Source organism: Dermacentor andersoni, chromosome 11 (assembly GCF_023375885.2).
Source record: "Dermacentor andersoni chromosome 11, qqDerAnde1_hic_scaffold, whole genome shotgun sequence".
NCBI lineage: Eukaryota > Metazoa > Arthropoda > Arachnida > Ixodida > Ixodidae > Dermacentor > Dermacentor andersoni.
In genome coordinates this window covers 57,297,717-57,322,400 of record NC_092824.1, presented here as the reverse complement: position 1 = coordinate 57,322,400, position 24,684 = coordinate 57,297,717, and the positions used below count along the sequence as shown (strand labels likewise).

The following is a 24,684-nucleotide window of genomic DNA, read 5'->3' as shown; positions in this document are numbered from 1 at the left end:
GCAAGAAATAATTAGTCAGAATCTTGTCAGTACCTCTTTACCGTTTTCTCCTTGTAATTTCCGTGACAAACCTGTTTGCCGCGCCCACATTATTTCATTACAGCTTGTTTACTCTTCAGTATTATTCATTCACGACAGCTCAACAGAATGAGACGAAGTACAAGGGTACATGGCGGACTCATGGTGAACGACGAATAATCCCAAGCCTCCACATGTTGCAGTGTCAGTCGGCATGCATTGAGTATTGATGTGCAGGTCAGCGCTACTTGATTTCGCAACCATTCCACTGCAGTACACTCGGCATGCATTCCCCAAGGGAGCAAGGAACAACGAAAAAAAAAACATAAATACACAAGGACTGCGAGATGCCACCCACGTGGATCGTAACAAACGATTACAAGCTGCATGACATGTTGCCGCGAAAGCCTAGCTGGTCCCAAGAGGTACTCGGCTCGGCCGGAAATGAGCGCCTTGCCTGGCACCGGCGAGAAACGCTCATATATGACTGTTTCCAGATCGTATCTCCGCCCCTCATATTGCAGAGTGCCGTCGTTCCTCTGACGCCACCGTTGTCTCGAGCGCAGAGCGAAGGAAAGTCAGAACAAAAAAAGAAATTCGGCAGAGAGACTACTTACGCCTTTGAATGCGAAAACATTATCGTCCCCTTGGTGAAATGTTCTTTTTTTTTTTTCCCTGCGTGAGCTCCAGCGTGCGCTCTTAACTGTGGCTCCTTATAAGGTTAAATGGCTCCTTAAAGGTCTCAAAGCGCTCGTAAGCCCGCGAGGAGTTCATAACTCAAATCACCGATCAATGGTCCTCAATTGGCCATTAACAGTTTTTTATTTATCTACACTCATGACGTGGCGCCACCTCCTCCACATTGGCTGCGCCTTCACGTGCCCAGTGACGTACGCACTAGGCCACACCTTTCGGCGTGACGTGTGCGATGACGCACGCAGTGTAGGCACACCTTCCGCCAACCGGAACCGCGGAGCCGACGGCGTGGCTTTGGGGAAGCGTGCTTGTCTCGCACCCAGACCGAAATTTACCAAATTTTCTTTTCAAATCCGTTCATTTATTCGTTTGCAGGCACCTCCCTCGGAAATTAGACGTCAATCGGAGGATTTCTTGATGTGTTTTCACTGTTTGCGCCGATGGCCACTTTTGGTACCATCGCTCGGTGGAAACGCCGACGACGCCGGATTTTCGCTTGAAGGTACCCCCCCCCCCGCCCAAATAATGATTTTGCTTTCGCTTTGAAGAGAGCGCTTCGTGGTGCGCTAAAATACGGGCCGGACCGCCGGCGCGCGTTGTCTTTAGCGGAACTTTAACGTGAGACGCGCTGCAGCCTATCTGATTTTGCTTCTAGAGGAACTAAAGAAATAAACAAGCAAACATGTATTTTCGGCTTCCATGAAAAACGGTACGCAAGACAGTCGAGAGTACATAATAAGCTCGCTGGATTTCTTATGAGACCTCGAATTGCTACAAGCATACGTAGGGTATTGACGTCTTTCTATAGGGACACATAAGAAGGCGAGCTGTGGTTCCTTCTGAGAAGAATTTGGCATTTCCAATTATTTGCGCTGACCATCGGGTTCGTGACGTCAAGTTATCCAGTAATTAAAAAAAAAAGCGGAATCAAGACTGAGTCATGCATACGGGAGGAAATCAAAAGAAAGTCGCTGCGTGATGATGGCAAGTTGACAAACCTACCCAGTTGGTTCCGAATCATGAACAGGCACTAACAACAGGGCATAAAATAGAAGCTGAACAAACGTAATAGCTGACTCGCAGCTGGCGGTTTATTTCAAAGTGTCACACGCACATGCCCCCAATCGTAATGCCAGCCTGTTCAAACGAAATAATACTAGCATCCGCGCAGACAAATATCTAGGTCGAAACTTTAAATTCACCCGTGTGTCGACGCTTGAGTCTGCATTCGTTGTTACCATTACTGCTAGTGCTGTTTGGCTGACATTATGTAGGTTGTCCCAGCTAAGATTAGCAAAGCCCTGCCACGAAAAATTAAAAGGTAAGAGCACTCGAGAAAAAATACGATCTTAAGACCTAAAGTTGTTCGATGGTCAGACCTCTGACGACCGAACACTGTAGGTTTTACAATTCCATTTGGCACCCTCTTTATTTAATCTCTTTTGTTTTTTGTTTGGCAGCTTGGCTAACGTTAGCTGGGGCACACGGTATCAGACTGGCTTAATGATGTATTGTACGGAAGCCCCTGTGTTAGCCACCATCACAACACCGCAAGCGAAATACGCCTGTATGTGAAGCGCCGAAATCGCTCGAATGCGTACCGCAAATAAATCTGATACGATAAAGGTCATCGCGTGCGAATATTTCGCTTTCTCTAACGGTGATAAATATGACGGCTAGGTCAGCCGTATCACGCAAGTGTCCTCTTTCAACTAATCTGCCAAGTTTTGGCAGGACAATGCGCCGAGTTCCTATGTCACCTCATTTTGATCAAGACGAACGCAACGGTCCAATTCTTTGATCATTCGAGTCGGAGGTACGCTCGACCTATACTCAATTACTGAACAACGCAGATTTCTTGTAGTATGTGATCAATACATTACGTACATCAATAACCAACCATCATGACCAAACCACCCAGGGCAGCCAACATGCATACTTCAGCTAGGGGTCGTAACAAAAAGTGCTGAAATTTTTCTCGATTCTTCGATGCACACTTTTCACAAGCACAGGCAATCGCGAGTTGCTAACTCCATCGTGTTTTGTAGTTACATTATGTTCTTCGTGCTTGCATGTTGCTGCCTTCATCGTCCGAAACAGTGACCATTCCGAACAAAAATAACTATAATTACAGAATTGCGATCTGCGTATGAAGCAAGTACCAGTTCTACACCTGGATTTGGCGTCGTTTATTTATTATGTGGCAGCAGTTCATCGAAGCGCATTACTCGAGCTTGCACCGCTGGACTGTTCGAGGCAACTGGAACAACAAAAGAAAGTTAGGTGTAAGCGACAGAAGGGCTTGACGCATGCATTTTCGCGTGTTTTACACAAGAAACGTGAGTTTAACGCCGTCGTACTTGAAGCGACGCGACGGCCTGCAGAAGCAAGGCTGAATGGAATATTTCGTCTCTGTCCTGCGGACCAGGCATCGCTCCCCGTCCAATTTTCGAACCACTTGCCGAACAGCGGCTTCACACACACAAATAACGGACCCGCGCAGTTTTTGCTTCGTGACTTGGGTGCGCACGTGACCGCGGTCGGCAGACGACACCACACAATGGGCAGTGCGTCGGAAAGCAGCAGCAGCAGCAGGAGGCCACCCAACTAGGGGACGACAGAACCTGCGCGAGGCACCCAGCTTGTGAAGAAAGCCGGGGAGAAGGTAAAAAGCGAAGTTGAAGTGGTCGCCCCCCCCCCCCCCCCCCCCCCAACCTTCCCGCTGCTCTCCGGAGGGTTGGCTGGCTCCACAGACGTCCTGCCCCTCCGCGGCGTGCTGGCAAACAAGTAACCGTGACCCCTCCCCCCGTGTTCCGACGCGTCTGGCACCCTGGCTATGCCATACCCTGGCGACCACACACGAACGTCCGCTAGGGTGCTCCTCGATCACGTCAGCTTTCCTACTTGTCTCTTTACTTTCTGGCGTGTCCTTCTTTTAATTTCTTTTCTGTTTTGCGTGTATTGCGGACGGCTTTCGTTCGCTTGCATGTTACCCGCCGTTTAACAACGCATGGGGCAGGCGTGGGGTTAGGGAAAAAGGGGGAAAGGGGGTCCCACTCGGCGACGTTCTCGACGTGGCGGCGCCTACGCTTTACCGCGTTTTCAGGCGTGATGGTGTTTGTCATTGTGACAGGCTTCCTATGACCGCGCATGTAGCAGGCGACCACATATCCCACAAGACCCCCCCCCCCCCCCGCCCTCCACACTCACTGTTTCTTGTTTCATGTACAGTATGTATATATATATATATATATATATATATACGTGCTGAGCTTCCGAAGCACTAACGAGAACTCTTCAAGTATTCGTGGTCGGGTGTTTCGAGACGTGTTTTCTTAGTTTTGTGCTTGCGTGTTTTGTATTGGAAAGCTTCGTGCCACCTCTGAACTACAGTGAAATAATAGCGGTCATAAGTGGTCATTAGCCAATGAGCGGTCACGGCGCCTGCATTTCGGTCGTTGATATCGGCTTCGTTTGCGGACGCGCTCGGACGTCCACGCGCTGAAAAAGGCGAAGAAAAAATAGCTGAATAGGGAGCTCACATACGCGTTCTTTTTATATCCGTTAAGTGAGGTTATTTATTGCACTGGATTTGGGAAACTTGTGTGCACCGAACTTGTTATTTACCGCACGACACATGCGTTAAGTAGCAGCTGTACAGGGAGTTGCAATCTATTTTTATATATCAAGGTAAGGTTGCAAAAAAGAAAAGACGTCTAGTTCAGAGTCACTCGTGCGATGACAAAGCGTTCCTTAATGACAAACGTTACACGCAGAGTTTTGCTAACCGTTGTTTCCATAGCTCTGGAAGATAGGATTAATGACCGTTCTTTCACAGGTATTGTTTGATGTTTCACGTTTACTTCCATGCAAGGGGACAAACAGCACTCTGCAACGATGCCGCTGACTTGGCTTACTTCAATGACGGCTTCAAAAGCTTGCTTCATACATGCGCATGGTTGGAGACGACGAAAGATAAAACAGCGAGGGCTCATTGCTCGCTTTAATATGCCTTTCTTTTTTTTCAGCTGAGGAAATTCGTAGTGAACACTGTTAGCAGGTTGCGTTACCATGTGGTAACAGGTTAGCGCATGCACGTTAAATACTTATGCGAGCTGTGGCTTTGATAATGTGTAATCTTTATCTGGTAAGAACTTAACCGTAGCCGGGATAACGTAACGCGTCTATGCCCAATGGTCCTTCAGGTTTTCGTTTCGTCAGTGGCCGTAGCGCGGGCCCTCCTTCCGCGTTATCAACGGGAACAGTGGCGCCGGGACCTGTGCGCGATAAAAGTGGCATAGCGTCGAGCGGAAGGGATCTCTAGATTATACCGGCACAGTATGTAACGTGAGGGCCCAAAGCTACACTTTCACCCTTCGTCCTCGTTTCGAGCGACGTTGCGCCAACGTTGCCACATGTTATGCTTCTAGCAGAAAGAAATGGAAGCGGTCTTGAAATTCCTGCATTACCAGATATGAAATCGCGAGGAGGTGAGCCTTAGATTACACCGGCATATATTTCTTTTTTATCGTTCGCGTTCGCACACAAGAAAATCAATTTCAGTTCCCATTTCAACACACTTTGTAATTAATTTTACATTGTTTCGATGTGACAATCAGAATTAATTTAAAAAATCGCACCTCCATTCTCCCTGGCGCGCTGGAAGAATCACTTCTCTTGCTCCAACAAGAAAAGAGAATGAAAGTACGGAGGTTTTTATACGCCCTTCGTGGGGGGCTCACAACTCGCTGCCCGGCCTTTGTGCGGGGAGGCAACCAAGCAACGAGCAATTCATCCTCCCCCCCTCGCTGTCCTCACACGAGAGGGCGGAGACGGGCTTCGACCGTATCCTTGGCTTGCTTGTCACGTGCCGTTCGCCGCCTACACACAATAACGCACGCTGGCACGGACAAGCCAGTTAGCGCGCACCGCGTGAAGCGGCCTCGCTCAAAATTTTAAAAAAGCAACATTCTGCTCGGACGTTTGCAATTGCGTGCAGCATGCGGCAAGCTGAAGACTTCGTGCCGCAGTAGTTGAGGAGCTAGCGTTTATTTTTTTCCTTTCATGACGGCAAGGAGTGCTTGTTCGGTTATATTTGCGCGTGGTGCTTCGCTGGCCCAATGCGCACAGTAAAAAAAAGCATGGAAGAGTTGTAGGCGAACGCGAACAGAGGAAGAACAATGCCATGTGGATAAGGTTACTATCACAGCGTTCAGCAGCCCAAACTCTCATCGTTAACGCAGAACCTAGTAAGTAATCCACAGTTGTCAAAGAACAAAGAAATATTTGCTAACTTCACAGTCCTACGATCTAGTCATTCAGCATTCTCTGCGTCGAAAATTCCTCTGTCAGCTGCGTCTTCTTGTTAGAGTGCTAGATGATATTCTGTAATTCTAAGTCTTTCAAAATTTTTGTTCTCTTATTTCTTACGTGCATTCTGATTGTATTACGCTATGGTTTCCATTGGACTTCCTCTCTAGTTTCTAAATCTGATGTTATCATTGCATATCCTTTGTTATTTGAACATGCGTGTATTGTTCTATTTCTGTGTAATTCACGGGAAACGTATATTCGCCTTTAATGCGACAGCTTTATATATGTCATCTTGCTTATTTTGCGCTATCCTCAATCCTCGACGGGTATTGACAGCCACGACTGATTTAAAGAAATAATAATAAGTCTTTTAGGGTAGCACCATTGCAACGAAACGTGAAAAATACACGCCGCCATTACCGCTAGGGTGCTACATCTACTTTACGAGGCAGATAGTTCGATGTGTACTTTTTTTCCCGCCATGCATTACATTGTGTGATTCTTTAATCGTGGTTGCCATGTTTCTACAGCAGGCGTTCGTATGGGCTGCATGGTTCAATTGCACGCTAAACATACGAAAAGTGCTAGCACACAGTCAGCGTGTTATATTGCTTCCAACAGGCATACATTCCGTCTTACGTATAATTATTGCTGTGTCAGTAGCGCTAAGACTCTGCGGTGCTAAAGCCTTCGAAGAATAGCAAGACACTGCACAGAGCAGATGAGTTACAGTTCTAAGGAAAAAGCTGTAACACTTCTTCACTGACAGCTGACGCAATCGCGTAGTAAGCAGAAAACGAGCATCTTGTTACGGTCTTTAGCCTTCCGAAGACAAATGACCCCAACTACGCGCCGTGACTCAGTTGGCTCTTTTTTTTTTTTTTTTTGCCTGCAAGAAGAACAGCAGCAGTGCTTTTCTTTTTTCCTGGCAGAAAGATTTACAGAGCACGCTTTCCGAAAGTGCATGTACGAAGGGCGTTTTCTTTTTTTTTCTTTTTTATCCGCATCGCATCATTATATGCGTTTTGTTGTTATTTACCGAAAACTGCATGTATACCTACACTCGTCTGTAAGGAACGCTTAATAACGCTTCCAGTTCGAACCGCGCAGATCTATAGTAGTAAATCTAGGAGAGTCGCCGTTTTGTGGCACTTCGGTGGACCAACGAAAAAAAGAAGTGCACGTCTGTTGCAGCTGACGTCTTCCTTGACAAGCCGGACCTTGCAAGAGCCCTTGTGATGTGTGGGACACACCGTGTCCTCTCCTCTGGGGACGAAGGCGCTGACTCCGATGGTTCGTCCGGATTGCTGAGCTTAGATTCCGTCTATTTCGCCCTGTTTTCTTTGGATTTCCTGTCGAGTCCTTTGGTTTAACTCGTTCCGTGCTGCCGGTCTTGCTTGTAATATTACCTTTATGTTTAGTTTATCGCGGCCTAAGTTGGGGGAGGGGAGTTTTCATTTCATAGTGTGCATCCCAGGATTCGTGTCTTTTTTTTTTTTGTTATATCGCGGACTACTATTCCGGCCCTGCTGACTGCACGGTGGGTTAGCACGTCGCGAGTTTTGAGAGGACATGGTTATAACGGCGACTTCTGACAGAGCACAGAAAGAATGCACATGGGACAGTCGGCGAATTCTTTCTGCGTCCTGTCAAAACGTGCTGTTGTAACTGTGCTCCATCAAGCCAGCAACAATGTAGCCCATCTAGGTCTCTTTTGAGAGGACCCATCAGGGGGGCGCGTCGGCTAGTCGAAGCAGGAGAAGTGTTTTCTTTTTTTTGTATTGACAGTTGTGCACAAAATTAGTTTTCGTGCAGTATTTTGCAATGCATTCCTTTCTTGCAATACTACTATACGTTTGTGTTCGAAGTTCTCGATCAATATGACCTATTTCATTGTGGACCACAACGCCGGGTCAGCCAATGGGTCATTCCACGTCAAATCAACTAGCGTTCTTTTTTGTTTTTTCGACTGTCACAGATATGTGTTGAAAAAAAATGCAACATGTTTGTTCAAGTCAGACTGATTCTCCACTCTTATTTGTCTTGACAAAGCTTTCTAGCATTTATACATAAATTCATTGTTCTTGTATAGCTGCGCTTGAAGGCACCGATCAACATTATTTTTTTTAAAGGCATGTTGCATGACTCAGACATTCACACGGTCTGTATGGCAAGGCAATGAAGTCATATGGCTGCAAGATTAGCCCATTTTTGAGATGTTTCAATACGTCGAATGCTTTTGAAACCTGCAAAAGCGTGTAAAATTACAAAGTTTGAATATTTTTTTTGCTTGAAACACCTAAAAATCCTGAGAGCAGAAATTTTATATAGAATGTTAGCCCGGTTGGCGTACTATATCCGAAAAACATTTGATACTTTGAAGATTCAGTATGTCGCGTGAAAACAAAGTGTAAAGTTCATTTTATTTATTTATCTTTTTTTATAAGAAGCTTCGTTTTCAAGTTCGAACAGCTGCTTTGGTAGGCAGCCTAAAAATATATGTGGTATATGATTAGATATATCTACATGTATGCTGTGTATCTGAGAAGAGACAAAACGGTATTTGTATTCAGACGCAAGAAATTACTTTTTGAAATGTTCGTACGTGGTTTGCGAAGATGGCATAAATATATGAAGCCCTGCAGTCTCGCAAGGAGAGATTGTTAATAAAGTAGACTTGGCAAACTACTCAACAAGTTCTGGCGTAAATTTTTTTTCTATAGGAAAACAGACGACATCAAATGTCGCAGCCTCGACTCATATTTTTTTTAATGAACGCGAGAAGAGGACGTAAGCCACGTCTTAGCACATCTGCCTGAATTTTGAATGATAAAATATGAATTTTATAGCCGAGCATATTCAGGCTGTCGAACAGTGGCAACAGGCAGCGTCAGAAGGCTTCGTTCACGCTTGTGCAGGCATTCAGTTGTAATTATGAAGGCGTTTTTATTTGTATCGTGTTATGAGAGTCTTTGGGTTCCAGGGAAAAGCGTCCTGTTCCTTGCATGTATGCCGCAGTGCATGTTCATACGTTTCGCAGCATTGCAGTAAGACACAAATTATGAAATGTTCGCGTAAATGATATCAGTGCTCTTTCTGTATCTACTGGCTGCTTAAGTTCAAATATTCGCATTTATAAACTGCATGAGACGTACCTTTCCACTGTACGGAACTCCCTGACCAAATTAACACGTAGGGATATTCAATATGCATTGGCTGTACCATTCACCTTGTCCACACTAAGCACGCGCCGCATTGTGTTAAAGCGTCCGTCTCTTGGCAATAAAACGCAGAGCACGACTCTATTTCTGTCATCTCTGTTGCCGACGAAGCCATAGAGATTGTGCTTCATACGATCATTTCTCTTTGTCGTCTGCAGCCCAGTCCGGCAAGCTTGGGCACAGGTTGGAGAAATGCCGTTGCTGACACAAACATTAAAAAAAATATTTTTGCCTGTTTAGACTACAAAACCTTTTGGTAACTTCTCACATGCATAGCAAACATATAGAGCTATCTAATCATGTAAATGATTAGATAGCTAGACTGGCTGATTAGATAGACATAAATTTTTAGACCGAACACCAAGGTTACTTTTCGACCTGAAACACAAAGCTTTCTGAAAAAAAAGTTGAAACTTTCATTTTTTATGCAATTGGCTAAATCTTCAAAACTTCAAAATATCTTTCGGTAATACTATATCAAACGAGCTACCATACTATGTTTAATTTGTGCATTCTAGAAATTTCTGCGTTCCGAAAAAAAAAAGACGTATTCAAGCTTTGCAAGTTTCCTCGCTTTTGCCAGTAGGAAAAGCACTCGAAGTACTTAAATATTTCAAAAAATTGAAAATTTTGGCAGCCACACTACTTTATTGTCTTGCCATACGCAACATTTTAATGACAGAAATATACAATGTGCCTTCGAAAAAAATTTTGGTTTATGCCTTCTAGATATCAGCTGGTCAGGAAAAGTAATTCTTGCTAGAATGGTTGAACATTTTTTATTTTTGGAAAAAGAGTAAACATGGAGAACATGGAGAACCGCAGCTGTTTCATTTGGCGTGGAATAACCCAAGTGACACTAAAAAAGAAGACAATGTATATAGACTGTATTGGGACAAACTTCGGTAGTGTTTTTCTTCAGTCAGATCGCAGAAATCGCAAAACCGTAATTTTCTTCAGAAGAAACAGCAAATAAGACAGATACTTTTGCAAATATATGAAATTGGCAGAAAATATACATCCTGTAAAGCATTGGAAGTATAGGACATTTTGAACATTTACCATTTCCAGCATTCGTTCATTAAAATTTTTCCGTATTGAATATGGGGTAGCTTAGTTGCTGCCAGGTCTACTTAACTTTCTTGGCCCCTATTTGAGTGAGCGAAGACTAACATAAGCATGCAATCAACATCAATGAACGGTTTTAAAGTTATTGCCTCTACACTTTAGTCTCTCTCTGCAACAAAATGTGAAATATGGATCAACTGTCTCTGTTCTCTCCGCGTCTTGGTGCAGATCATTCGAGAGTTCACTTTAACCGATTATAAGTCTAGCAGCACTGAAGCCACCTACAAGAAATAAGCCTGGGAGCTAAAAAAAATTTGGAAGTAGATCCAAAGTCGCGGTTTTATTGTGTGTTATTCAGGAAAAAGAAAACTGAACGACGACCCTTTAATGCGGCGCATCAGACCGCATAATTGTAATTGACTACACAGACAAGTGACAACTGGCTGCCAAGCGAAATGCAGCTCTTTAGACATGACAGTGGAAAATCGTAAACGGAACCGATATAGACCGTTTGGCAGCCTGCTCTGTGGCCCACAGTGACTCCCCATTCTCTGCGCCTCACGTCTTTTTCTCTCTCTATAACCCAGGAAGCAATCAACAAAAAACATAGCGAGGAGGTCGCTAGTGTCGCAGTGTAAGGAAAATGAAAAAGAAGGAGAAGAAGAAGAGGGAAAGCAATGAGGGGAAGCTAAATACACCTTGCGGGTCTGGGACCTCCCTGAAGTGCTCGGAGGTCAGCCTTCGATATGAACCCCGTCGTCGTTTATAATAAGTGCCCGGGGATTAATCGATGCCCTCGGCGCGCACATCTACACCATCCCAGGAGGGCGTTCCCCTCCCTCTCCTCTCCGCTTCCTCCTCACCCTCTCCTCCGCTACTCGAAGGAGCGCGATATATGCTCTTAAGCGCCAAGGATCAGGGACCAATCGCCTCCCAGGAGTGCGGGAAGTGTAAGGATGTGAGCACGAAAAGAGAGGTACTTGACCGTCGATATTTGGAAAGATGGAGCCTGTCGAGCTAGCAATAATGACAAATACGCTAAAAGTAAATAAAAACAAAGCAGGCATACACACTTTAGAAGAATGGATGTCGTGTTTTGAGAAAGGCCGGACAGTCAGGAATCTTATGTAGCAACTTCTCAACTTCCGCGCACAACTTCGCGGCGTAAGAAGCCAGCTGACTTTATAACCCAATTACAACCGTAAGGCGCAGTTGTCTCTATAACCTACACTATTCTGAACGGCACTAAAATTTTCATAAGAAGAAATCCATAGCTTGCTATGTATAAGTGTAACTCTAATCGGCAACTGTTTAGCATGTTGTTGAATTACCCATACTGCATTCTGGATATAAATGAGAAAATAAATTTAAAAACGAGAACAAAACCACAACGTATTCGGTGACCGCGAAAGTGAAGTCACTTGAAACGTTAGGCTTGTTTACAAGCACTATACTCGTATGTATTTGGCTAAGGCTCTTTTAGCCGTGATGTTTAATGCCTAGATGGTGAGCCCATGATATGTCGTACATGCGCAGACCCAACTGCGCACCTACGGGCAAGCATTTATTAAAGATTTGAGCCGTGCAGTCTAAATAAGTGGTCACATCTGGTAAGCGCCAATTACATTTAGTTCGGGTTCTATAATATTCACACGAGCGACTACAACCTCAAGCCGATTTTGCTCAGTAAGAAGCCAGACACGTTCTCCTCCCAGTTGTATTTTAATTCGCCGTTTACATTCAGAGGATGCAGGAAATACTCGGAACTGATTTAACTGGAAGCTAAGATTGCCCCACATCTGACTCCCTTCCGGGGTTCTCTCGTAGCTCTGAGATGAGTGTGTGCACTTGATGAGGCACAATATGAGATCACACTCACTCCGTTGGCGCGTCTGAGAAGCCTCTAAAATGGAGTAACGTGAGACAACTAGTTCCTCTAGCCTCAATAGAGTTAGCGGCACTCTGCTGTACTTAAGACTGCATAATACTAAAATGTCCCTCTACTCGATCTACTGCAGTTCCTCATGTCGTCCTTTGAAACAACTTATCGTCATCACCTCATTATATTTCCTGCAACTTCAAAAAACTAGTCGAAGAAATTAACGAAGAAATATTGAACTTTTCTTCCGATTCCTCACTTTAGTTATTTATGCTTTTGTCTTTGTTTGCTATGTCAATGGCTATTAACAGGCAATCCTACCAACTATTCGTCTGATAGTCGGCAAAAACTGTGTTATGTAAACATGTGACCACATCGCTCCACCGACTCTGCCGGCCCCAGTCGCACAAGTCCTCGTAGACTTAGACAGGCCCATTTCGTTGTTTCGCTTTTGGATGTGTATAATAAACAATTATTATTATTATTATTATTATTATTATTATTATTATTATTATTATTATTATTATTAATATTGTCGCGGTCATCCAGATGCACAACTGCAGATGGTGTTTTCTCGCTCATATTATCCTGTTTCCGGTGCAACACAGACCGCACAAGAACTTATCGTTCGTAGAGAAGGCCTATAGAGCGGGCATGAGCGATGAGCTATCTGAAATGAAATTATTGTGAACACATCGAGAAAAAAAAAACATTATATTATGGTAATGTAACGGGTTTTAATGTAATGCATGCATAGCACTATACCAACACATTACAAGAGCCCCCATTAGACAATTTTGCAGCATTCGCGCCAAAACAAATGTTGCAAGAACTTTGAGAACCGCAATTTGCCATTCCTTCTGCTTATTTGTAAATGAAGTTGGGCGACGATATTGCCCAAAAGACAAATACAATTACAGCTGGAAAGAAACACAGAATTCTAATAGCATAAGCGGGGATAATCTAGATCATTCGCGACACTGATTTGTTTCATTCATCGATGTTGATATACCGGACATACTTGCATCTTAATTTGCATGTTGAGAAAGTAGGCCTATCTCTCAACCGCAGAAGCAGCTACAGAAAGTTTCCATGTCAATTTCCGCTTTGGTGTAATTCTCCATGCATGGCGTGTATCTCCAATACGGAGGAGGTCCGACATAAGAATATGTTGGTAAGGAGCAGCACATTATCAACAGCCGGTTGCTTAACTCCCACTGTTCTAAGTCGATGCGTTTAATAGCAATCATCTTTTCTTTCTTTTCCTCTTTTTCTTCTTGCAGTTCAGGTTGCTCTTCTACGGCTGCGGGAACTACAATAAAGCGAGAGTTTTATCTCGCGTGATCGTTGTAGCATTAGAACCAAATATAACAAGTCAATCTTACAGTATGCACGCAGGAGAAATGAAAAAGAAACAACAACACAGAAGCTACTCTCGCTCATCCAGGAGAACCCTCCTGTCTCGTTGCTTTTATAAAGCAGACGTCGTGTGTCGCGCACTTGCGACACGCGTTCTTTTCAGCAAGATTTGCCGCAGTCGCATTCGCTGCTCGAGTGCTTTTGAGGGGAGGGGGGGGGGGGGGGAATGGCGCCTGGCAAAAAGAAGAGAACGGACGACAAAACATTGCAGAAGCTGCGGCGCGTCTGGCTTCAGCTGATATCGCATGAACGACATACCGTAAGAAGAAAGAACTGCGCTCAAAAGATAGCAGACATCATCAGCAGGGAGCGTGGTTCTCCAAAAGACAGTTTCTTTTTCCATTTTTTTTTTCAGAAGGCGGCTCTTTAAGTAACCGAGTTAGACGACGTGAAATGTTAGCCTGCAAAAGAAAGAACATGTAAAAATACAATCCGTATGGTAGAGCCTGATAAATAAAATATAAATGAAATGTCGCCAGTCTTTTGCTGCGGCGTACTTTCATCATTACGGCCGTGATACGCTTTCAAGGTGGTCGTACTTTTTCTGTCTCTTTAGCGATGTTATAAAGAACTCCATCGCCGCACTCTGCTTCGAAAGAAGAAAAAGGAGAGAGACAGAGAGAAAAGAGAGAAAAAAAGTACTGTTTTTCTACACGACGGGCTAAGCGGTGAAGAAATATACCTCATGAGAAAGCGGAATAATTGCAAGGTCAGTGTATGTTTCGAAGCGGAAACAGCGTTCGGAACATCGACGAAATGCAGGCACGTAAGGAAGGAGAAAAAATAACAGAGTCTGCACTTTTAACAATCCCTTCGCTCGGAAGTCTCGGAAGATTCGTCAAAGGCACATAAAATAGAGGCCTGCGCGATCACTCGAAAACGTGTTTTTAGTGTGGGAAATGGTCGTATAGTGACATGTTGGCCGACAAGTGCGCCATTTTATGGTGAGATGACGGAACAGATGACTCCCTGACGCACTTTTTTCTTGTTTTATTCGATAGGCGTCTGTGATTTACCGAGTCATTTCATTTGGCTGCTGGTTCTTGCATTCAGTTTGATTTATTTTTGTTACACGGCGCAATCAAAAAAGTGTTTTCAAGGTTCGCTGACGAAGCACACAACGACATGAACATGTAGCAGCGTCACATAAATATTTACATGACTTCTTCGCGTTTCATGATTTTCTTTGGCTGTATATGTACCTGTACCGGACTCTAGTGTCGCTGTTTTTTGTTCTCCCTTTTTTCTCTAAGATGCACCATGCTTCTACCTCTCTCCTAGTAACCTAACCGTAGCGCGTTGTTTTCTGTACAAATATTATATATATATATATATATATATATATATATATATATATATATATATATATATATATATATATATATATATATATATATATATATATATATATATATATATATATATATATATATATATATATACAATGCGGTTGTTGTAGAACCCAATTGTCTTCGTGAAGACAGCTGCAGTGGTTTAAATTTTGGAGGCTGCAATAAGAAACTGTGCAACATTTGAACAACACCACGTGACGAGGCACCTCCGCCCAGCTACAGTAGTGCTATCAGGCATGCTACCAGCGAATAATAGATGCTGCACACAGACCGGATGCATTAATAGGCCGCAAGAAAAAATTGGAGACGAGGGCACACCAGTCGTCTCAAGATGGCGATGCATCAGCGACGCATCTCCATCAGCCGCTAATACCTCCTCGCCCTCTACATGGTCTGGAAACACCAGAAACGCTCACAGAAGTACAACAATTTCCATGCGAGATTTATCGTGCGTTATATATATTCATTTGATTAAGGATTTGTCGGCAAAAGTGGGATGAAAGTCGATTGTTCTCGATCAATTTCTGGTGTTCGGTCCGACCGGAGGCTCAATCGCTGCTTGGTATCATGTATATGAAGACACTAATGTCGGTGTGCGCAAAAGCCTAGTCGCGTGGTACTTCGTTTAAATTTTGTGGGTTCTATTTTCAGTTCGCATAATGAATTACACAGCTGCTTTCTTAAAGAAACTAATTTTTCTTAGGCTTCTCAATAGGCTATACAAATCTTCCAAGGAAGATTTCCCATTTGAATCTATACTTTAAAGGTTCCTTAAATCGTCCCTGAAACGGTTCGGACAAATTTTGTAGAGGTGTAGGGTACAGCTAAGGTTAATCATTCGCACCACAATTTGTTTCAAGTATCTCATATTAAGAGAGCTACGGATGATTACAAGTTACCCTCCTCCATAGCCATATATTTTCTCCGCAACTCTTTCCACGAGTGATCGGGGCTAAGCTCCGCCTTCACTGGCTCTGCATCATGATGGCACGTCGTGTCGTCTACTTCCGGTTCTCTATATAGGAGTGAGCTCGCGAAACCTCTCCAACCTCTCCGCAAGCTGCTTGGCAGTCGGCCCCAAGCGAGAGCTATCGAAGCAGCGGGCGTTGCGAGAATTATGTCGCAGCGCCGAACGTCTGGTATTCAGGTAACAACAGACGAGCTGGGTGTTTCGACGGATGGGTGGAGGTATAAACTCAAGCTTATAAAGCTGCTTTAGCGTAGACGTACGTGAGTGGCCTGATCGGTCTGCACGGTCTAGGCACCTGTTTGCACAGAGCTTAACCAGCCAAACAGAGAGCTAATATTGCTCTAACCAAGTGTAAAACATATTAAACTTTAAAAGAAAAAGCGGCATGTTAACGATGGTGCTCCTGCGAAAAATTTGCACCAGCAGCAAAGAAGAATACACTTCGTTACTGCTACTGTTTTTGGTTGAGCTCTGTGCTACCAGGTGGCTGCACCATGCGGATCATTCACATTTGCGCTTCTGTTCATCTCATGAAACGCCACGGTCAAGCGGCCAGGCCCTGTCCCCTCGCTTGCGTTTATCCGAATACCGGACTCACGAAACACTATCGTAGTAGTAATCCTCCGGTGTAAAGTGACGACCGCAAACGCGCAAATCCTGGCGCCGATCGGATACCTATAGTCATATGTGCTGCAGCCACTCCGCTCGTCTGCTGCCTTGCAGAGGAACACGATGTCGCAGCTTGACATATTACCAGTCGCTACGTTTGCAGCCCACAACTCAACAAAAGCGATTAATGGTGCTCAGAGAAAGACAGGTCGACACTGCCTGCGGAGCTTTTGTCAAGACGGAGGACGTTGTAGTACAAGCAGACGACACATGCTGTGTGCCGGAAATGCTAAAGTGTACTGAGAAATTGTTCTTGTGCATTCTCTTTCTGCTACTTTCTTTTTATAGAAACAAATTGACTAACATCCCAACTAATACACAAAACATTTGTTCACCACAAAGTTGGAAAATTATTGATGACGCGCCCTGGGCAGCCAATCGGATAGCTCGCCCTACTACTGTCATATGGGTAAATGACGTCAAATGTAAAGGGGCGGCTTCAAATTCAGCCGAGCGGTGTGCTGCGATCGGCAGCGATGTACATATTTAAAATTTAAAATAAATTACAAGCTTTAAGCGTAGCACTTAGGTGGGTCAATTAATGATCAGAAGGACCTACTCTAACGACTCGGTACGTTTAGACAAATTCGTCAAAATCGTTCCAGGGTGCCTTTGAGTAATAATTGTATATAACGGTCTAAACTAACTATAACATTTCTTTGAGTTGCTCAAGAGGGTACTGAATCTACTAAGTTGCTTGCATTCTCGAAGCTGTGATGTGGAATGAGATATTGAAGGCATGGCTCAAGTTAGCTGGAACACTATGTACAAATGTTTCACTGTACCTCGGAAAATTATTGATATTGTTGAACTCGACTCATGCTGGCAGGCTTTTAACATCACGTATTTGACATGGAGCAAATAGGTGAGATTGCACGTATGTGTTTAATAGAGCTCCTGTTCCTCAAGAATACTTGGTATTCCTATGGCAAATTTAGCTAGGATGAGAAGCCCTTATTAAAGGCACGCGTGTCATATCTGGAGGAATCCTGGTGCTTTTTGGCTACACTTGGTCTTCCTTGCGCAACGAGACATCACATATCAAATCTATAGGACATGTTTTTTCTAAGCACTCTACGTCTCACCGCATACGACGGTCTTTAGGTATAGAAAAGCACAAAATGGCACGTTGGATAATTTTACGACGTGGAAAAAAAAAAGAGACCTTACAATAGCGCTGAATTTATTGAGAATACAGTGGCTCCTAAGTGTGCAGAAGATGGCACTCATTGGAAGGCGATGTAGGCTTTAGCAATAAACATCACGAGCATCGTCATGACCATATATCACCATCATATCATTATCATCACCTCTAGCCTTCCCGTTGCATTAGGTGCAGTTCTGTATCTGCCATGTAATATTGCACGCAATGTGGCAGATAATCATTCCATACCTACAAGGCTCAGCACAGTAAATATTTTCTGAATGATGGTTGCATAAATTTTAAATTGCTCTGCTCGACGCATCCTTGACAAAAAAAAAAAAAATGCTCGTAGAATTGCTCCAAAAGCACACTCGAATGCACTGGTGCACAGAGTGCCTAGGGTGGGGCCGCCAGAGGCGCCATTGCAATTTGCGGGAGGCAGGCAGCTCTAATAGGTGTAGTCTGCGCGAACCTCGTCAGGAACGAGACGCGCTAATTGCACGACTCGGCAGTGTTGTTACACCAGGCGACGACAGCCGATGAGTCGCGTGGCTTCGTATAATGACGTTGCACGTGATTCCGTCGTCACCGCAATTCGCCGCACGTGTTCTACACTCCGTACGCTGATGCAGACGACCGCTGCTCTTCCTTGCTGCACGTGGTCGATGGACACGTCACTGCCTGTTTCGCATTCTATCAGCTACTAAGCGAGCTTCGCTATAACGGTGAAAACGAAGTGCATAATGGTTTTCCTAACAAGCTAGACCTATCAGTGATGCTAGCACGGCGCCTTCTTGTAGCCTCGTCTATATTTGGAGAGGCTATCACAGAATTGCAATTAGCTCTCACTGCCCGCTCGCATTTCTCTCTTAGATTGGAACATTAACAACAGTAGAAAGAGAGATGTCTCCCCAGCGGACGTTTTGCTAGGAAGGCTTTTCTACATCAGGGTGTCGGGATTGATCATTCCAAGTCTGTGCCTTCCTGTGAACCTGTCTCTTCGTTAGATAGGAATATTGTAGCTCATGCACGTGGAAACGCTACAATTCGAGCGGCAGCATTGCTATTCAAAGAGTGAGGAACAGGTGACTTATCTGATGAGGCTGTTTGAGGCAGAACTGGGGATTTATTGATGGCTTTGGTTTAAATACATGACGCGAAAACAATACCTTCCTCGCCTAATTCTTTAGGCAGCCGTACCGCTGTGGTGCCTAAGTGGCTATGATGTTCTGCTGCTAAGTACGGGATCGCGACAGCGAACCCCAGCCGCGGTGGCCGCGTTTTCATGGGAGCTAAATATAGAAACGCCCGTGGGCTGTGCATTAGGTGTACGTTAAAGGGACACTAATGCTTAATATTAAGTCAACGTGGACTGTTGAAATACCATCCCAGAAACCTGTAAACGCTGCTTTCATGCGAAGAAGAGACTTATTTTAAGAAAAAAATGCGTTCTGAAGCGTCCGCGTACCTCAAGTGCAGTTCAAATCGTCCGCACTCCGATCCAGGAGTGATCACGTCGTGGTCTCATAGTGAGATTGCGCCGTCGGTGAGTAAAACGGCGCCCGCAGACGGCGCTACGGCTTTTCTGCGCACAACGCAAACGCGCGGCCAGAAACAGAGCCAAGACAGAGCCGACAGCGGCGCGATAGCGGAACTATGGTGGCTATAGGAAGGGAAAGCGTGCGACGATAAGCTGGTTCTTTATTTTATGACGCCAACTTTGACGCTCGTTGCAATAGACAATCTTGACAACGACACATTGGCTCGTGATGCTGCGCTCAACTTCAGCGATTTAAGCATTGATGAACGTGACCTGCTGCTGAGGGCTCGCGCTGCCGGCGTCGTTGCGTACTACTACGACGGCAACTCTATGTCATGGCTGTACATATTCGCACATTTGTAGCTTTTCCTTCGTGAAAACCAAATGCCGCACTCACCTTCGTCCTGCAGTTCTTCTTGCGCTCCGGAGAATGCAGACAAGACCGACGGAACAGCGCTACGGGAAAGCATGGCTTTGAAAGGCACTCCACACGACTTCAGTAAGTCGTCGTTGAATGCGTAATCCTCTGGATGAAAGCGCAGCCAGCGCACTATGCTATTTTTCCGCTCTTTGACAACGCGCTGTGGCAAAGGTACGGCACTTAACCACTTCGAACAGAGAGGTTCACTCGTTCGCACACAGTGATAAGTAACGTTGGATTCGCCGCTGCAACTGCCCTTGGCCAATTTCCGCGGACCGTTCGCGCATCCCACGACATCACATGGACGTGGCATTCTCGCTGCTTGTTCCAAATGCAAGTTTCGCGAGCCAGCAGAACCAGCTTAGCACGACGCGATAACGAAACAACTGAAACTCAAAAGCGCGCGCCGCGCAGAGTCGAGCGCGCAGATTTGAGCGAAAACGAAACCTTTCGACCTCCCATACTACTGAAGGGTAATGTCAAAATGTAATTTTTTCTTAGAAGCGAACAGAAGTAGACAAGTAGCATTTTCTTCCGTCTTATAACCTAATGAAATGATCTTTTTATTACGAGTAGTTGAGTACTAGTGACATCAATTATGATGAGCGCCTTCGTCATCGGGCTAGGACCGGAATGTCGCTGGGGGGGGGTCTCAAATCGTGTCTTGCATTGACCTCAATTTCTCGGTTACAAAAGCTCTGTTTGCGATTATATTGACGCCTTAGACGTTCTAGAGCATTGCTTTATCACGCTAACTTGACTTCATCGTAACCTTCAGTGTACCTTTAAAGATCCACAGGTGGAACCACAGGGGGAATCAGACCAGCTCGCCCAGCTCTCAGTTTTGATGAACAACAGGTGGTCAAAGGAAATCCAGGCTCTCCTACTACGGCACGCGTTTTAATAAGATTGCGGCTTTTGCACCTAAAACTACAGAACTTGTTTTATTTTCTTTACGTCGCCTCAACAGTAAGGACTAACGTTTTCCAGATAGCCTCTTTCAGGCAGAACACTTCACATAGCTTGAAATCCCTGGTTGGTCAACGGTCTGTTTTATTGATTGAAAAAGAATGCGAGCGTCCATGCTGCACGTGCCGTGGATTTACATTTCCTATCTGTCAGCTGTTGTTTCCTCGCTTGGTTTCGGTGAAGCTGTTCGAAATTTTTTGTTTTAAGTATTTGCTTTCACTATTGGGTGCCGCTTGCAAGAGATGTTTTGTGCTGGAAAACAACATGAGGCATGAATATGCTATAGCAAAACTCTGGAATCAACTGAACACACTGCTATGTAATGCCAAAATATTCTCCCAGCAAGAAGCGTACGAAAGCTCCACCTTCTAGAAGCGTTGGGATTCAAAGCGTATGGAAGTATTAACTGATCAGCAGTTTATAGGAGCAAAGCACCTGTAGAGTATTGGTGGCAACAAAAAGACGGGGAGGGATTACTGGAACCGGTAGCCTTACAGGTATAGTTATCAGTAAAATATAGAGATACAAGTTTAAACGAAGAATGAGCATATCACGATAACATGGGCAAAACGCTAGACTGCGATAGATGTAGCAAAACCTCATTAGATCAAGTAGGCCAGATGACTGTTTGTCACCGCCCCATTTCAAAGAGGATGCCAATAAATATGACTATGATCACCAGCATTGTGTAAGTTATCATGACCAGTGGACCTGTGAAAATTGTGGTAAGAAAACCTGCGAAACGACTTCATAAGCATTACTCATTGTTACTTAGTAAGCACGGTTACAATGCCGTTGTGGTCGATATGATATACGCTAATTGGTATACTCGGAACTGCAAACACATTCTTTGATAATATCAAATCAATGCACGTACCCCGCTGGGTCGTCGATTGGGCCGGATCGGTGTGGCATTGCAAGCCACATGTGGGCAACTCAACACGCGTAATACACTTCCTGTTCGGGGCCGAAACATGCACATTGAAATCACCGACAACGACAACAGGGATACTGCCATCGCAACTAAACCACGCAAACTGAGTAGCCGTAAACCTTACGGGACTATGAGCTATTGTATTTTGTTTTGCTTGGTTATGGGGGTATGAGCCATTGCTCACGGAGGTATGAGCCATTGCTTTTAGGCGTATGATCCATTGATGATGATAGTTTTCGACATGCTGTTCTGTGCGTTGTAAGCGTGATTAGAAAGGAAGTAAGCACCGTTCGCTTCACTTTGGTGAGTGCTTGTAGCCTTTGCCTTACGGCGTTATAAGCCACTGCATTTTTCGCTTTCTTACGGGGGTATGAGCCATTGATGACGATAGTTTTGTGTGCGGACACAAAACTTCTATAGTACCCTAGCAATATGCAGGTCCTCTGTAGATATTGATAGTTGGCGTTCGTGTTCTCCATTGCTGCCTTCTCGTCCGTCTGTTTCGTGCTCAACCCGCATTATGCACGGCGGCAACATCTCCAGAGAGTAAACCCCCACCCCTACATTCGATAAAAGCATTATAAAAAAACTAAGAAACCAAACTGTGTGAGAGAATCTGTGAACTCGCCTTAGTACATCGTGGCCTGGCCATTTAATGTATATTGATCGGTATAGTGGAGGCGGAAATAGCATGGACAGTAAGTCTTTGTACAACGTTTTGCGCGACACAGAATACAAGTATTCAGTGGAAAACCGCACTTTCAGGAAACGAACCGCCAAGTAAACTTCTTGCATGAACCCCCACAAGCATAAGCGCGAAGAAAAATTTGAAGAGACAACTAAATCAGGCAAGGCATTAGCAAGTGTAACTTGCATGTATGACCGAATTATAGGATGCGAAGTATCGCGAAAAAAAAAGAAAGGAGACACTATTTGCCGCACATAAAGATGTACTAAGCCCAGCCCACCTTCACTAACAGGCCTAAAGATATTGTCTCGCCTCATGGGCTCAAAAGTTGAAGATCATACGAAGGTTGCAAAGATACGGTGAAAGCGTTAAATGTATTTATCCCCTTGCTGCAAAACATTCTTTTACAAAGTTCATAGTGAAACCATACCGGCTAAAACATGGCTACAAAAAAAGGGTATCTTTGTCCCTTCTGTTAACTGTCGCCTTTGTGATGTACCAGAGACAATTGAACATTGTTTTATTAGCCGCACCGACGCCGTCCTATTTTGGGATGTACTCCAACGGACTTTAAAGAAAGACTTTGAGATTAACGCTCATACTGTGCGATACCTGCTGCTAACCTCTGATAATAGTGCACCTTTCGATATGTTTTTTGTCATGGGAATGCACAGTTTGTGGAAAACGCGAATGATGGACCGCAACGCCGAAACGGTGGTACCTACAAGGGTACATTTTATCCAAATGACCCTACACCTAAAACATGTTTATGATGGACTCGGTGTACAACCGGACTGGTACCCTATTTTGGTGAGGTGCTTATCCTTGCCACCCTTCTAAAGTGAAACGAACTTTTCTACTCTCAGTATGAACGCTGCCTTTTCTGTGTGACTTTCGTTGTGCCCTCCATTCTCTTACTATGCAGAACTGGTGAACGTCTGGTTGAATGCTATTATAATAAATACCATGAAAGAAAGAAAAAAAAAGTGTCGGAGAATCTGCCCAAACATGACAGTATGCTTCTGATCCTAAAGAGACATAGATTGGTAAGATTCTGGGTGATAATGACGATGATAATCATCATCATCATCAGCCTATTTTATGCCCACCCACTGCAAGACGAAGGCCTCTCCCTGCGACCTCCAATCGCAGGAAGGTTTCTTGATATTCACTTGCAAATGATTTATTATATACAGCAGGTACGAACCTATGGTGGTGTAACCAGAACTTTTATGGCTTCCTAAATATTATTTGGTTAGAATGACATGACTGTCCAACGAGTGACGTTTCGCGCTCTAATACAGCTACCTTATCTGCCACTCAAATTGCAGCCTACATGTCAGTCATTTTTCCTACGCAGTATGCAACACAACTTCGATGAGAAAAGCAAAATCTTCCCGCCAAATGCCCTTGCAACATCGCCGAATTGCGTGTCGGGACTCCTTCAATGGACAAACTCTCACGCGTTACACGGGAAGATTGTTCTCACGAGTGTACTCATTTCTCTACTCACAGGGCTAACTACTACGCCAATGGGCGCCAGGTACGCGGCTACCACATGGTCAACGTGGCTCTGCACTGCGCATGCTCTGTTCTGGTGGCCATCGTCGCACGCTGCGTGATGCGGATACCTGCCCTCCATGCGTGCCTGGCAGCGACGCTGTTCGCTGCTCATCCGGTCCACACTGAGGCCGTGAGTGTTCGTGTGCTATTCTATTAGGCTGGAGCAGATTTTTCGTCAGGGGTGACTTCTTTCCGATACTGAACGCTGTCAGCGCCCACAACAGTTATTTAACCACTCGTAATATCCTCTCGAACTACCGCCCTCGTCTTACATTAACGAGGAACAGTGAGATTTCCCCTGACATCCGCCAGACATGTTTCTACAACAGTAGTAGCAGCTACGCCTGTTGGACAACTCAGAAAACATTTTCAACCTAAGTGGAATTAACAAGTGTCCTAAGGGTTCTAAGGCTCATTTTTGGTGGTGTACCATGGTTTGGTGGTGTACCATTGGTTGGTGTACCATGTCGGTAGACAATACTTTTAGATGTTAAGTGAGCTTTGCAATGAGTTGGACATCATTAAGAGAGGATGAAACGAGAAACTGGTCATCTGAATAAGCCACATCCTATTGCCTTACTGCATGGATACCCAGCCGTTGCTACATCTAGGCAACCAATCAGCAGATACGGAATCAAAGCTTGCACATTCCGAAGTCCACTTGCGAATCACCGCTCAATCCCCGCTGGGTGAAATGCGAGTATCTCGGAAATCGCCTTTTTACGCTAGAAACAGATATATAGTATAACGACTTCACACAGAACAAAGTGAAGCCAAGCAACATTATTATATATACGGAGACGTGGGGTGGCGTTTACAC

At 44.7% G+C, this 24,684-nt stretch overlaps 1 protein-coding gene across 1 annotated transcript in view; it reads left to right on the top strand.

Moving 5' to 3' along the window:
- LOC126518358 (protein O-mannosyl-transferase TMTC1-like) overlaps positions 1 to 24,684 on the top strand; it is a 120,058-nt gene that overhangs the window by 40,430 nt on the left and 54,944 nt on the right. The window contains exon 2 of the mRNA XM_050168214.3: positions 23,817 to 23,994. Coding sequence (XP_050024171.3) covers positions 23,817 to 23,994 — 178 coding nt within the window. The remainder of the gene's footprint in view (positions 1 to 23,816; positions 23,995 to 24,684) is intronic.